We start from the raw sequence: 16,518 nt of genomic DNA, 5'->3' as shown, positions 1-16,518 counted from the left end.
ACATGCAGTAGCTGAAGCAGCAACCCCAAACCTCGCGCACAGTTTGTTTCTCTGTTTGAAGGAATTTGGACCACAACCTTCACCAAGCAGCTCCTCCAGGCTTTCCTGGGGTTATTTTGGTATATAAGTGCACCAGGGCATACAACTGAAGCCATTCTAGCTCTCCAGGAGTTCAAGGTACATTTGGCCACCAGGAGGGAATGTGCCCCAGAAGTTCAATGAGTGAGAAAAAGGACTGAACTTCAGGTATAATAAATGTTTACATGTCCTCTAGACTAGACTGAGGAAGTTGTAGAGTTCAGATCCCCAGTTCCACGCTGATGATTTATTGAAATAAAAGTGGCTAAAAGAGTTTGCATCATACCACGAAAATACAACCACAGCACTAACTCAGCTGCAAATTCTGCTGTGCTAAAGTCCTACTTGTAGAACAAGTTAAGAAATTATTAGACTGTCACATTCAGATTGTGAATTAAAGGCAGAGGTCCAGTGTGTCTGGATAGGTATCTTAACTCACTATTTTAATTCCAAATATTATACACCAGCTATAAGGGCAGAGGGCTTGTCTTGAAGAGGAGATAAAGTGTTAATTAAGTTTTCCAGAAGGGCACCCACTATATGAAGATCAATGTATCTGACTTACAAACCAAACACACAGATTTATTTTTTAAGAGTTTTCTAATATTTATATATCAAGTTGATAGAAGGGCTTATGCAGAGAGAGATTAGCCTGAAAAAATAAATTACAAAGAAAATGTCTGCAACCAAAAGAATAAGAGCCAAATGTAGAAAGATTGAAAAACAAACAGTAAAGATATGTAACACTGATTAGGCTGTGTTATGCAGACTTTTCCCGGACAGTTACAAAAATAAAGTCCATCCATCTGTCAAAACATCTGCTCCGTGTATGAAAATTAAAACAGAATTTAGGTGGATTTTATGAGTTTCCAGTAATTATCTCTCCTCCAGAAGTCTGGAACTTACGTCCTTCGATCTGGATTACTAATGCAGCAAAGAGATTTTAATGACATCTTTTCAAGTTGAAGGGTAAGTCCCTCTGACTAACTAATATCCAGATTTTTCTCCTTATTTTAAGAAAATGGTTTCATTTTTTTTAAACCAACATTGATGTCCATACTGCTTCTCAGCTATTACAGCAAATGCAAATGGCCAGATTATGCAGGGCAATAAGTAGAAGGCTAAATGATCCTTTACAGTATCATTAGCTTCAACAGTTTTCTGCTGATTTAATCCAGATAAGCATCAGACCTAGTAATACATTCTTCCTTTATATCAGCCATCCCACACAGCCAAGTGATTAAAATATCATAAGATTTTGTCTAAACTGGATGGACAAGGGGATTTAAAGCTATCATCTAACAGCTGGACAAGCAAAATAAATACGTGTTTTGTGTTTTAAATCAAAATGGATGGACAGCTTTCAAATGAAGTCCCATAGATGAGGTTAATTATTATGTTTACTTTTTCTCCTTCTTCTGTCCCATTAGTTGAATATTCAAGTGATGAGGTCAGGGATATCCATGAAGAATAAGTAATCCCTGATATTACTGCTGTCATTCAAATTTATCACACTGCTGAAAGATGTTCTGGACTTATCAGGGAGCTTTTTAACTTCTCTCTTTTGCTGTTGGGCTACTGCTGGCTGCCATCAGTTCAGTCAGTACTGGCAGATATCTTTTTCAGCATGGAGCAGCATTGTTTCAAGGCAAATATTTCTGAAGTGTTAGTGCAATAAATATATGTGTGATTGCCATGAACACAGATGATGGAGTCTCAGCTAGACCCGGCAAACACTTCAGCATGTCAGCAAGCATGGGCGAGGAAGCCTCTTCAGGGTGAGCTCTGCATCGTGTGTGCTTTCACAGCTCCTGCTGTTTGGGTGCAAGATTTTGTAAAATGCAGCAACCTTATTTAAAAGTTATTGCCATGTCCCTTTTTTTATTACAGCATCATTTGGAAAAACATTGGTCCAAGTGCACAGTCTGCTTAAACAGGCCCAGAATAAGCAGTGAACCAAGCAAATTATCTGGGTCCTGTTAAAATGAAATGGCCTTTTAAAATTTTATTTTATTGGAGTAAGCTGGTTGGCAACAGTGCTGCAAAGCTATTGTTTGAATATTGGCAGTAACAGGAAAGTCCCCAAGCACTGGGAGCTGTGTGCAGGTCCTAACGGGTGGGGAAATCCTGCCTGGCACCTGCACACCATGAGATAACCTTCCAGCTGAACCTGTAGAGGCAGGTGCATGATTTTAAAGTGGGGGAGGACAGCTGGCATGAAAACATTTGCAAACTGTGATTTATGACATTGTACCCCTTGCAACTGGGATCAATACCATCATTTACATCCCCTTTTTGTCATTATTGTACCTTGCAATTAGCAGGATCAATGTTTTATAGTCTTACCCTCTGAAAAAGCTAGTCTGCAGTGCTGAGTGAAGCAAGCTGAAGTGTTGGGGTCTGTGTTACAGAAAGGGGTTTCTATTGAGTTACTTCTTGGTGGTTACATCCCCCATTTGTCAAAGCCTTACAAGCAGTGTGCATTTCATCACACACATACACGCAAATGCAATAAAAACCAAGACTATGCCTAATTTTTCAAAGCTGACATATCCCCAGATTCAGGGCCCCTTATGCTGGGTTGTGATCTTCAGGACTTTACATGGTGCTGTGATTTGGGAGATCTGATTCCTTTGAAGATGTCATAAACTACTCTACTCTTAGGCATGGTATGACCAGCATTGCACAGGAACCATTGATTAGTTTCATACCTACATTTTCCTCTGCTGACAAGATATGCCCTCAGAAACTTCAGACTGATGAGGGTTGATAAGACAACCTTGGTTGCACAGTACAGCTTACTGTGCTTCTAGTTATCGTTCCAATTAAGTTATGCCTGTTATCTGTCTGATTTTTTGATATGACAAGAGTTCTTGAGAATATTTAAAGTGTATAATTTACTCAAGTTGCAGGGTGTCTGCATGAATTTAAACCATTAAAGCATCAAGACAAGAAAAAAGAAGCCAAGAAAGATGATTAAAAAAAGCCAGGAGAAAAAAAAAAAAGCAGATATATCCTGATTCCTTCAAGCCACAAAACTGCAAGCCATATTAGCAAACAGTTGTACTGTCAGCACACTTGCACAGCAGATGGAAAGCTTCTCTGGTTCTGCCTTTGTGTTAGTGAGAGCAAAACACAAAATGTCACCCTGCCTGCCTACCTACCCACTGGCAAATCTGGGTCACTGCTGGTATTTGGTCATTTGGCCCAAGGTTTACCACTAAGGCTAGGCATGGAGGTAGCTGAGCTGGTGGGATATCCCCTAGGGTCTGTCCTGAAAACAATCTTAAGCCAGAAGCCATTAAAAGAAGTCATTAGAAGCCACCCTTTGAAGATACCTCCCTTGGTGCATCAGATCTCTAAATCTTTGTCATTAGCACTAACCATCTGACCTGGTGATCTTAGGAAGTAAAATTTCTACAATTTATTCTGCATTCAGTATGTTCAAACTGCAAGACATGTTTCAAGTCATGAAATCTTCCTTCAGAAGATGCATATAATAAATTTTCCAGACCTGTGAACAGCTAGAGGGTTGCCAAGAAAAAGGCTGCAGCACAAAATACCTGGTTCAACAACTATGTCATGTTTTTGTACATCTGGTTAATACACAATTAACAAGACAAACCAAAGTTGTCTGTGAATGCAGTCCAGCAAACAAGTGGAGTTTTGGGTTTTGCAGGCAGAGACAACCATTGTACATTAAACCCTTCCATGAGTTCTAGCCAGCTCTCTTTATTTTGAACTGTTATGTTTTTCTGTAGTGTACACTTCCTACAGTACAAAAGAAATCTCTTTAGGAACAGGAAAGTATTTAAGATATAACTCAAAATATTGGGAAACCTCGAGGTCAAGCAGACACCAGTTCTTTCCTGACCATAACTTATAAAAATCTCTTTTGTTCCAGAGAGTAAACTTGCTCCACAATATAAGCACGGCTTTATTAGCAAAGAAATGAACACTAGTGTTGGGTTTCAGCTCAGGCAGTCTCACCAAGCCCAGCAGCAATTTAAGTTGCAGCCACAGCCTAGATCTAAGGAGTCTCTCTCATCTATCTCTTCCATCTGGGTGGAGTAATCACCTGTCTCCTGGAGAAATCAGATTACACCCCGCCCTTCCGAATAGGATCAACACCTGCTAATTGGGTGGAGTATTTCAGACAGAAGCTTGCCAAGCCTGTTAGAGGCACCTAAGACACTCAGGCTTCAGATCAGATGCCTTTATTCAGCACAGCAGAGACATATCCTCCACTGACTTCCACTCACAGCCACCTCAGATAAGTCCACTCCAAACTTGTGTGTTGAAAGTGAAGGGAGAACTATGAAGTGTTGAAAGGCAGTAAAAGGCTGTGGCATCTCCAAGGGGCAGTTGCTTAGCAGTGTGTGTGACTGTAAATAAATACACTGTGTAAGCTACTCCATAAGGTTACACGTGTCTTGCTGTGGGAAGCTGGAAATTTCTGTGGGGATATTAAACTGCTTTGACACCACAGAGAGATGCTGAACCAGAGAAACCTTAAGTGACAGAAGCTTAAAATTCCCACTCAGTAAAAATTTGGCACCAAAGTGAAAGTGCTGAAATGTGAGTTTGCTGAATGGTTTAGGGTGGGGGGGATGGGTGTTTGTTATATATTTGTTGGTTGGATTTTTTTTCTCTATATATATACTTATGATACATGTATAGTAACTAAAAGGTTTTGGAAAATGTTAATCAGAAAGGAATTACCTAAGGGAATAAGAGATGAATAGATTATTTAATAAAACAGAGATTCCATCACTCAGCCAGAAGAACAAACAAAAAATAAAAGCTAGAGAAAAAAAAATGCATATTATTTACTAGGTTATTTTAAGAACTTTCCCTTTAGTTTTCTTAGTTATCACAAAAGAAAAAAAAGAAAATATTTTAACTTGTGTGCAGCAGGGAGAAATTTAGTAGACATATTTTTGGTGTACGTAAGTAACAGAACCACAGAAAAAATGAGTTGTAGCCTAAATTAATAGTGATACAGTGACCACATCTTGAGTATAGAGGAACTGTGATAAGTGATCTTGCAGAGCAGACCTAGCCTTAATTTTAAAATTATCTTTTCTTTTATTAAAACAATAGATAATCACAAAGAAAATAGACACAATGTGAAGCAAATTTAGGGAAAAAAAAAAAGTGACTGGCACCGAAGAAATGGCTTTTCTTTAACTTCATGAGCTTCAGACTGAAGCCCTGAAAGAAAACAGGGACTTAACATATCTATCATTTCTACCAGTCATCCAGTTAATGTGTTTTTCTGGAAAGAAATGTATGAAGAATAAATTTACTCTGCCCATCTTGGGGTGCAGTAAATCATAACATGGAATTACCCAACAACATTTTGAAATAGCAATAGCTGGAAACTCAGTCATAAATAATTCTCAGACTTTGCCAAGGCCAAGTGAGGGCTCATGAGGAACACATATTGATAGAAAATTAAGCCCCATAATTTTGGGAATGATTTTCCCTTCATTTCTCCTTTCCTTCCCTTTTCTTTGTGTTTCAAAAGCAACAAAGGAAAACCTTCTGCAAGACTGCATTAAATCTGCTGAATATTAAATTTCCTTCAGAAGCAAATTTCTATAGTCACACCTATAACAGAAAAATAAGCCCAAAATTGGAAAATTAGCTTTCTCCTTGATCTACATCAATTTGTTCCCCATACTGAAAGACTTAAATGACTCCCCATGATACATAAATGGGTAAAATATGAAAATCTGAACAACTGCCAACCTAATTCTTCCTCTATATAAGGACACAAGTTATTACCTTACAGTAACTGATTTGCCTTGGTCAGTTCATAGAAAGAAATATATGCAAATGTGTAAATGAACACAAGCTGTAGGATCAACATCTGAAATAAGTCGTAAATAAGGCTTTATGCTGGTGTGTTGTGGGGGTCCATCCAAGAACTGGAGCTGGCACAACAAGAAGTTTCTGGGGGGGAAAGATCTGTTTGAGAGCCCCACAGGTCTTTGAAAGACTCCAGTGTCCTTAACTCCTTTTTTACCAAGCCCAGTTCACCTGTGAGTGAAGCAATTGTAAGGTTATGAGGGTTTTTTTCACCCATTTGTCGTTCTGTTTTGTTTGCAGACTATGCAAAGCAGTTTTCCAAAGCAGCAGTATTACAGCACCACACTGGAGTCAGGAAGCCAGAAAGGAAAAAGGGATGGCAATGAAGGTTGGTGGCAGAAAATCTGAAACTCTGGCTGTAGATGTTCTCCAAAGGAAGAGCCCTGACAGAAAGGAATGAACTTCTCTTTCACACACCCAAAGGGCCAGAGGTAATTTGACTGGAAAAACTGTGCCTGTCAGATGAATTTAGAAACATGTTTTCTAGATCCAGCCAGCATTGTATATTTAATTCTCGGAGTCTCTCTTCAGATCTTTGTTTACAATAACAGATGAAAAGAATTACTTTTACTTTCTGCCTCCATGTTCTATTTTCCCTAAGGCAACAACACTAATAAAATGAGTTAAAGGGACTAGTGTTCAATTCTTGCCAACCATGTTTTTTCCAAAGTATCACCAGATATGGCTGAGAGACACTTGTTGAGTCACTTTTTACTTACTGTTTTTTTAGGGTTTTTTTTCTTTTTTATTCTTTCTTTAGAAATTAAATCATTGCACAGTGATGGATCCATAAACCTCATCCCCTCCCTTCCTATATTTTAGGGAGGGGATGGAAAACATTAAAGGAAGCATAAGCTAAGACGGCATATGAACATTTTGTCTTTAAATATTATTGTAGCAAATGAGATGGTGAATTAAATTACAGTCATGTGATTCTACTTGCAGGAACAATAAACTGAATAATTAGGTGCCAGCCACACTTGAATGCAAAGAAGCATTCACAGAATATGGCTACATCATGTGTAAAGAGCCTTGCTGCTTCGTCACTGCAAAGAGGTTTCTCATCTAAGGTGATTGATTCCAAATTACTGTCAAGAGAACTATTAAGTATGAAAAAATCAAGCACCGTTGGAATCAGGTAAGAGTTAATAACTAGGTAAAACTTAATTGCAATGAAATAGCCCAGGTAGATGTCTATCTCCTATAAATTATAATAGAGGCAGTGCTTACCCACATGCAAATGTGCCAATACACTTCAGCTGTGTACACAAAAGTGTAACTCTTTATGGGCCTGTAGGTAGGGAATTGTGTATGTTCATGTGACAGAGCAGATGTAGAGACTTGGTATTATTTGTATCTGTTTGTACTTGCATGTATATTTCTCACCAGAAACATGCAGGGAGAAACTGATATCTTACAGCACACAAAAAGTGTGTTTAAATGTCTGTCATCGTGCAGCTTGTCCTATGTGACTTTGTTTAAGTACCTACTGAAGTTTTAAAGATTTATACATGTCAAGGCCAGAAGGGACATTTCAACAATTTAATTTGACCTGGAATCTTTAAAAGTGGCTAAAGAAATTGGATAGTCAAACCATACTTGAAAATAACATCCTAAGGTGCCCTTCAGAAACACATCTTTAAAGCTTTCAAATCATAGAAACCTATTGTACCCTTTAACAGGAATTTCTCTGACTAATTGTGTAATTTGTGAACTATTTCTACAATAACTCATCCAAATCTAATGCAGAGATGCATCGACTAAACAGCAGCCAAAATTTTTAAAGCAATGGCAAATTAATAGTTTAAGGACTAAATGAGGTTTCCAGTCAGGAACATATCCTTGCCCTATGCTTACCTGCAAAACTAACTAGTGCTTCTGATAACTTCTGTAGATCACCCAAGCTCTGCGTTGCTGGTTTGATATCCCAGGAATGACAGAGTGGAATTGTAGCCATTTTGTTTTTTTACCCCCTCAGTTACCTATTATTTAACCCACATGTAATGCAGAGATTGCCATGTGTTTTCGTAGGGGCCCAGGTGACTGTTGGATTTTTAAATGAAATATTGAGGCACACTAGTGAGGAATATGACTAGCAGCATGACTGTTCTGTAAGTTTAGTATAAAAGCTGAGAATTATTCTGTAGAGACTTTGTGTGCTTTGATCATTACCAAGGTCTGGCCAGGAATCATGAGAAATATTCACAGGACCTACAGAAACCAGAATAGATCAAATAAGACACTGAAGTCCAGAATAGCAAGAAGTCCTCACAGAATTGCTCATTTATTTGAATTACGTAAGCAAATACCTTATTTATTATTTATAGCCTTTAATTTTTCATGAACAATGTTACTTTGGTGCTTATGATACTCTATACTGAGGAAATGAAATATATTGTAATACTAAGTACTTACATGGGACAGTAATTATGATTTTACTGGAAAAAATCTATATTTTGAGGGAAAGTGCAGCAGTTAACTTCCATCAGAGAAGTCCTGCTCTAAGAAGGTATCACATAGCTGGGGAGGGAGAATTTCAGCAACTCTTCTCAGCTTACTCATATGGAAAAAGATCCAAAGCATACTTTAAAAGTTTTATCTGCCTAAACAGTGAGGAGAGCTTAAGTAATTAACATATACTAAGCCCTTTAAGAACCAGAAATTAAAATGACTGCTTAAGTAACAAAGGGGTAGCAGGAGAGCAGGAATAGGTCCTGCTGCTGCTCTCCTCAAATCCCGGGTGGACCATCCTGAGCCACAAACCTGCTGTGCTAGGACTGGCATGACTGACAGTGTCAGGGTAAGGATCCCTCTGAAGGAGTGAGAACAACGCTGAATTACCTCTTATAATTACGAGAGGAAATCTCAGAGGTCATAGCTGAGGTTAGCAGTGGGGCAGGGCTGGGGTTATGCTGTGTGCAGCTGCTGCAGTGCACCTGGCCCATTAGTGGGGACTTGCATTTTCAGCACTGACTTACCCTGGAGATCAATAATTAAAAGGAGGCTTTTTTTTTAAAAGACCTCAATGCAGAAGTATAGACTGTCATACAGAAAGTTTTGAACCATCACAAGTGAGGAGTATATAATATCTTAGAAGTGGTACATGCTGAAAGCAGCATTAAATCAAGCCTGGTTTATATGTCACTTTGTCTTCTTTTTCTCCTGTTCCCTCTAATGAGAACCTGTTGAGTTATTTTTATGGCCTTTATATTTCACACTCCCAAGGTACTGATAATGGCTTCAAGGAATAAATAACATAGGAATAATATTTTTTTTAAATTATCTGTAATTAGAGTTAAAACAGTTGCATTAAAAATGTTGCTTGTAATGCACTGTTTTATGGCAAGGTAGCTGTAAACATTTAAAGACAATGCTCTGAACACATCAAGATATGTATTCCCTCTTTCTAGCTGCCTACTGAAAACTAGACCCACATTACACATCACCTGTGTGTTTACTTTATTTCTCACCTGCTGCTGTAGGGAGCTCTAAAATAAAAATAGTAAAAAAAAAAAAAAAAAAAAAAAAGGAGGCAAAACTCCCGAAACAACTTTACAGGACCTACTGCCAGGGTCACACTGCACTGCAGTGTGGTCTGGGCTTCACCTGATCAGCAGGTGTAGCTGTCCTAGTGTCACAGGAAGCAAGAGAACCAAGGTGAATAAATGTTACAGTATAAGAAGTCTTCTCAAGCTTGCCACAGTCAGAGGATGGGGACCTGAACCTCTCATCTTACTCCAGAATTTGTCTCTGCAATTTTCAACACCTGCATTAGAATCTCCTTAGTGCAATGTATAAAGCATACTCTTTCTCACTACAGTGGATTTCTAAAAATAATTATTACAAAGATAAAAGCATATACATTCATTCTAGGCACTGAATCTCTTAGTGTTCTAGGTTTTTATTTCAGCAATGAAAAATATCTACTTAATGTAGTATCATAATACTTTATGTAAGATGAAGCAGCAAGGTTAGTTAATCCCCTCACATATTTAACACTATCCTTTTTTTTAACCTTGAATATTCGATATTCTAGGCTTCACCTTGCAAAGCACGCCTGAAAATTATTTGTGGACATGAGCATGGATTAATTTAAATGTATTATTTCTATGTAATGAGATAGCCTAGGTATCTGGCCTTTCAGCTGTCCCATCCACATATTTAGCTTAGCCCATATTTCTTAGTTTTTACCTATTCCACCTCTACTGTTCCCAGATGGCTTTTTTTGAAGACAACTGTCCTCTATGGCCTAGGCAAAGACTGATGAGACTATTTTTATTATGACCTAGGAAATTATTCAAATGGAGCTCTCTAGAGGCATATGGTTGGCATTATGAATATTTTACAGAATCATCTCTGAAAATCAGGCCAATAGCAAATACACACGGGGCCAAGTTCCACTCTCACTTCTACCTTGGCAACCACAATGATTTCCCATTTGGCTTTGCTATGCAAGTATTTGTTTGGCTTATTGAATGCATGTATTTTTCATCTGTTTTTCCCCTTCTTCAGCCCTTTCTTCCTATTTCCCACACTGTTCCTATAAAGAAGACAGTTATTATCTGTGTGGAATGATTGCTATTTGGGGGCTACTGGCTATGTCTCTCCTACCTCATAAATACAGGGAATGTGATGTACACAGGAATGAGGGAAAATGTAAAAAAAATGTTGCCTAGCATAGCAGTGTCTTTCCTGAGGCACCAAACCTGATGCAGAATGTTAAAACCACTTTGACCTCAATATTGCTATGAACTCCATGCAGGAAAGATCTCTGGGGAACCCACTGGCTCCAGAGAGATGCTACAAAGAGAAAACACTTCTTGGAACTCACTTGAGGACTGGGACCTGGAGCAGGGCAAAAATAGGTCAAAATATTATGTACCTTCTCATCAGGAGATGAGTATTCAAGGGTTAATATTTCTTATTCTGATATTTCTTCTCTCTTTCTTACTGATTCTTTTTTTTTTTACTTTTTTGGTAGATAAATTCTATTTCATCTGCATGATTTCTATTTATAAATTGAAACTCTTGGTCATGAAGACAAAATTTCCATGTAAGAGGACTGAGAAAACTCAAGAGTAAAGTTACAATCAGATGTGTGACATTACAGAGTAGGAGAAATACTTTAAGAATTAACACAGTAAGACATAATAAAATATTTACAATGTTTCATAAAAGGAAAAAAAAAAAGGGTAAAAAGATTTGTACTTACCACAATATCTTTTCCAGCCCACTTGCACTCATCCCTTCGGGAATGAGATACAGGCCAAACAATCTAAAGACACAAAACAAAAATCACATTGTGTTATTTCATGCTTCAGCATTCACAAATTGCAGGCCAAATGCTAGAGAGTCCCTTTATCCAGTTTATCTTCCCCCCATTCTTTTCCTTATTTCCTTTTCTTTCATATAATTTCACAACAAAATCCTAAATGTTTGGAACAGAAACAGCGATAATAGGAGTCACAGTAAAACAATCTTGAAATATAGTCTGTATTGTAAATTTCAGCTGTGAATCTCAAATTATAATGATAAGAGGGTTGACTCTCCATTAAGTGAGTGTTCTTTTAATCTTTTAAATCTCATGTAATGGAAATACAATCACACATTAGAGTCACAGCATCAGAAATGAATTGTTTGCCTCTTCATTGTATCTAATAGTTCACTCTCTTGCCAGTTCAGTTAATTAAATAATAGAAAATAGGCCATATTTGAAAAGTATCAAAATAGAAATTTTTATGTTGTTCTATAGAGATCTACCCTAACACAACTAATCCTAAATCTAGGTTTTCTGTAGTGTTTGCTTAGCAGAAAATGGATCTCACCTCATACAGAGAAAATCCAGAGACCCTCACAGTCAATTATTCATGTTTCTTTGAAAAGCTTTTAGGAATTACATATAGAATAAAACATGATCTTCCCATAAAATGCCAGGCTATTCATTTGGGAGCCCCAGATAATGCAATATGAATGGCCATAAGTCTGGATTACAGTCTTGGTGTTCAATATAGTTTGTTAATAGAAAGCAAAAGGCAAAATATTAAAGGAAAGAAATGGAATATGGATGACAGAAGAGGTCAAAGGAGATGTTATATATGGCGCTTGAAAATACAGTTTGTGACATTTTTTAAATTCAAAATTTTCTACAAACTTAATGAAATCCAAACAGCAATCAAACATCTTAAGTCTATAAAATAAGGCTGAAAATTTTATGAGCACGTTCTCTCTCAGAGGATTCCCACTACTTCCTGTTGCTATTCTCAGCTTAAAATGTGCAGAGATGTAAAAATTCAAATTTACTAGGTTGAAAAACATTAACCAAACTTCTCAGATCTCCCAAAAGGACCGGTTCAAGTTTAGTTCAAGTTTTGGGCAAAAACCTCAGTATTTTTCAAACCAGTGAATTTCAAACCAGCTGTTCTTTTTCCTTAGTCTCACAGTAAAATGTTTTCCTCTAATTTGGTTTAAAAGACAGCTAAATCAAACTGGGTTTAATACATTGAAAAATTTGGCTTTTGGAGTTTTGATGTTGCCATCAGCATTTAGACAGAAACCTGAGGAGTTTTTTGTATGGTAGAAGCAACAACTGGTGGAGTTTGAGCTCAAGTGTAGTACTGGCTGCATTGTAATTTTGATTGAAGTTTCTTACATGACTCTCCTGTCTATAATAAATATATCCCCAAACACTTTAAGCCTTTTGCCTTTTCTTAAATCTAGTCTAAATTCTCTAGATCTGTTTCTACCATACATTTCCATGTTACTGACAGCAATTCTTTATTTAATATTTATTAATATTTGTATATAAAGTCAAATAGTGTTCTAAAAGTACCTGAATATGTAAGTATGTAAGACACAATTCCTCCCATTCTAGAGAGCTGTTTTCTGCAATGGAAACACCTTCTTTCCTTTAATTATTCCAGATGTTTTGCACATTAAGCTATTGATCCCTCAGAGAGTTCAAATAAATAGCTAGTTTCCTTTATAGCTGCTCTGAAGAGAATAGAAAAGAAAATACCCTGTTTTCCTTTTATCCTCTTATCCTTAGAGAATACAAATGAATAGCCTGTCTTCCCTCTGAACAGAAAACACAAGGTATTTATTGCTATCATCTTAGGAAGCTAATAGTCAAACGGCCAAAAGGTCAGGAACACTAAGAAAAAAACATAATCCCTGGGTATTGAAGCAATATATCTCTCATAAAAGAGTACTCTCTGGATTTTAAAATGTGCCATCAAAATACTTAATATAACAAATTAAACCTCCATCCCATTGTTTACGTTGTTGGCATTTTGTCTTACTAAAATAAATGAAAACTTAATTATTTATTTAGACTCCAACAGAAGAACGACAGTAAACTGCTTGTCACCTTTTAATTAGTCACCAGCTTTTACTGGAAAATTATACTCTCCATCAAGAATGGCAATATTTTATGGACTTATTCCTCTTTTAATAATAATGAAACTACTTTGGTTTGAAAGCAGCAGAAGCAGAGTGCCTACAAGTGCTGAGTTAAAGAAGAAAAATCAACACTTGGACTCCCAAATTGCTTCTTTTATCTGCAAAGAAATTGAGAACAGTAAGGCCTTTCTGTGTAAACTGTCGTAAGAAACGTTTGGCTTTTTCAGCAGAATATACATGAAAGTATGCCTTGTTTGGGAAGTACTTGTTTGGGAAATTTGCCTTTTTTTTTTCTGGTCCGAATAAGATATTGTGGATTATATAGTCAAAGGTCACAGGATCATTATAAATTTCTCTTCATAGAGTGAGCAATTATTTTTGCATTAACAGTATTCCTGACATCCAAACACTCACTACATAATTCCAACAGTGCACAACACAGTCTGAGTAATAAGTCTTTATCATTAAAAGTGGATATTTACATTGTACAGAACATGAATGAACGTACCTTTTGATATTCCTTGATGTTAACCAGGTTGAAAGAAAATATGTGATCCTTTGCTCCAACATACAGCCGACCACGTTCTTCATCCAAGAGGAAAGTATGGTAACTGGAGCTATTAGCTAGTCCATTGAAATTGATTATATTGTTGGATTCCAACATTTCTGCAAGATAAAGGTAATACTTTTGTAGTTATTATGGTCAAATGAAATAGAGACTTTGACTTGTACAGGTATCATTTTAGGAATCTATGCTCATGGTGTAAAAACAAGTGAAAGCATTATGTACCTGGGCCCTTGAATGCTTTTACTTCCAGCACCCAAACTGCTTGTGAGATTCAGCGCTAAACAAAGGTCAAAACAACACTGCAAGCAATTAAAAGCCTGCATGAGTTTTTAATCGGTAAAATTCTATCCATGTAGCTCATCAAAAGTTGGACAAAGTTCAATTTTGTTCAGTCAATGAGATTTGCAAGGATAAACTTGAGGATAACCAGCTGATAAAAAACACATCCAAACACAAAATCTATTTCCAGCAGAAGCTATTTCATACTCATCTGTAAGTTATGAGAAAAGGGATAAGAATGACTGGCTGGTTAGATAAAATAACATGTACCATCTATTCTTAAATATATTATCTTCTGAGCTTTCTCACACAGGCAGCATGTTGTTGCCATGCTTGGAACTAGAATGAAACTAGAGAAAGTAACTTTGCTTCGTTTTAAACTCAAGAGTAATTTTCTAGTTCTGATACTCCTCACAGAGCTTTTGCATATGACAGGATTTTTTAAGTACAAGGATCCACAGAATCATCCTAAACTATTCAAACATTAATGAAGTCATATGCATTTTTAAAAATATTTTTGCCATAAGTTAATATAGATCATAATAGTATAAATATTCATGAGAACACATTTCTTTATGCCTATCTATACTCACATCAGGACCAAAACCAAACCATCTCTATAATTTTAAGGCATGTCTGCACTAGTACATCATCAATAAGAAGTTTCCTGGTGATGACAAATCCTACATGGTTCAAGCCCTGACCTTGTGAAGTATGAGGGCAAACATGCAGTTTTGGGAGCAGGAGCAGTTCCACTGATGGAGCCATGAAGACAGACAAGAAAGGGAGTGAATGCAGCAGCATCCAAGGGCTGATGGCCAGAGGGCATGGCCAGAGCTTCAGGTATGTAATGTTTGTGTTAATTCTGCCACACAAGGACAGGAGGACAAGCCAAGCCAAGGACATTTGTAACTCTTCCAAGGACAGATGCCACATGCCTGGATGTGGAGGATTCACTTAACAGTGCAGCCACCTGCTATGGCTTTTTGGTTTTCAGTGAGATCACTGCCATTTTCCACCATTACTCCAACTGAGGAGTGAGTGTAAGACAGCATCCCTTATGCTGTTAGAAATCATGGAGAAACTGCTGTTATAACAAGTTTCTGCCTAATTTTCAACTAATTTTCCTTTTTTCCCCCCACTTACTCTTTTGTATTAATAAGGAAGATGTTAGGTGGGGATTTTTTGTACCTATGTTATAGTGGTACTTATGATTTTACAGAATTTCGGGACCTGCAGCTTTGCAGCCCCACAGATGTTAAATCTATTTTTTATGTTCACTTATACCAGCTGGATTTCAAAGCAGGGTGATACTCTGGAAAAACATTAGTAGGCAACATATTCAAGGAAGACAAAGATAACACTGTTAGTCACATACCATTTGGGATAGTTTTTATCTTCAGTATTCTTTGTATTTATTTGGAAAAACTCTCACTTCCACCAGAAATGGTTAATTCATGTAGCAGCCAAGCATCAGAGCAGACACTGTATTTTGTTTGTTATTCTACACTTCTTCTCACTAAATATAACTATACATTTGTATCACAAATTTGTACAGCTTACAACTGAAGCTCACTTTTTTAAAATTATTTTTCTTTTAAATATAACAATCAAATTACTCCAAGCAGCCTTGTCAAAATAATTCTTATGGCTTCCTGCCAAGTTCTAGAATTTGACTCTATTGTCCTCCAGTTCACTTATTTGCATTTTGTTAGAGACTTTACTAATTCTCTTTACTTTGTAATGACTGATTCAGATGTTGAATGTCGACTTGCTGAATAGTGAGTGATGCAGATGATTGATTGCTTAACTTGTCTTAGAACTCTCTTGGCTAGAAATGCTTTGCTGTCATCTGTATCTGATCATTTTTCTTATAATATAGCTGTCAAAAACCTTTGTAATTTTTTTGAACTCGTATAGGTATGATTCTGCCCTTTATGACTGCGGCGTAAAGACAAGTGTCTGCTGAAGTCGATGTTACACAAAGGTAAAACTGATAAAAATGGAAATGAGATCAGTTAGGCACACAGCTACTTGGCTTAATAGGAGCTTGATATTATTTTGCTAATGCAGAGTTCTAAATATTCACATCTACAGATGGTGATTGATATTTTCTTTTCTTTCTCATATTCTTGAGAAATGTGAGATCATAGCGTTGAGTCTAAGGTTTATTATGGCCAAGAGTAAATTACATCATCATCTTTGCTGTTCATAAGTCTTCACAGTATAACTTAAAAGGACCAGGTGTGGCTGTGCAGGGAAATATATATAGTTGTTTTGTTTTTTTTTTCTATTTTCTGTGACTTTCAGAGCATGCAACA

At 37.0% G+C, this 16,518-nt stretch overlaps 1 protein-coding gene and 1 long non-coding RNA gene across 5 annotated transcripts in view; one reads left to right on the top strand and one right to left on the bottom strand.

Annotated features, from left to right (window-relative positions):
- SEMA3A (semaphorin 3A) overlaps positions 1-16,518 on the bottom strand; it is a 245,201-nt gene that overhangs the window by 103,881 nt on the left and 124,802 nt on the right. For both annotated transcript variants that reach the window (XM_085083330.1, XM_085083339.1), the window contains 2 exons: positions 13,859-14,016; positions 11,165-11,227 (listed from right to left, as the gene is read on the bottom strand). In XM_085083330.1, coding sequence (XP_084939456.1) covers positions 11,165-11,227; positions 13,859-14,016 — 221 coding nt within the window. The remainder of the gene's footprint in view (positions 1-11,164; positions 11,228-13,858; positions 14,017-16,518) is intronic.
- LOC146443139 (uncharacterized) lies at positions 4,270-15,011 on the top strand. 3 transcript variants are annotated; one of them, XR_014856657.1, is made up of 6 exons: positions 4,270-4,656; positions 6,193-6,383; positions 6,898-7,090; positions 8,129-8,249; positions 13,886-14,029; positions 14,828-15,011. It is a non-coding gene; the product is annotated as an uncharacterized LOC146443139 (long non-coding RNA). The 3 variants fall into 3 exon arrangements; XR_014856659.1 differs by lacking the exon at positions 14,828-15,011 and adding an exon at positions 14,275-14,542; XR_014856660.1 differs by lacking the exon at positions 8,129-8,249.

Source organism: Lichenostomus cassidix, chromosome 1Aa, assembly GCF_008360975.1.
Source record: "Lichenostomus cassidix isolate B80296 chromosome 1Aa, HeHo_3.0, whole genome shotgun sequence".
Lineage (NCBI taxonomy): Eukaryota > Metazoa > Chordata > Aves > Passeriformes > Meliphagidae > Lichenostomus > Lichenostomus cassidix.
This window is presented reverse-complemented; position numbering and strand designations above follow the sequence as displayed.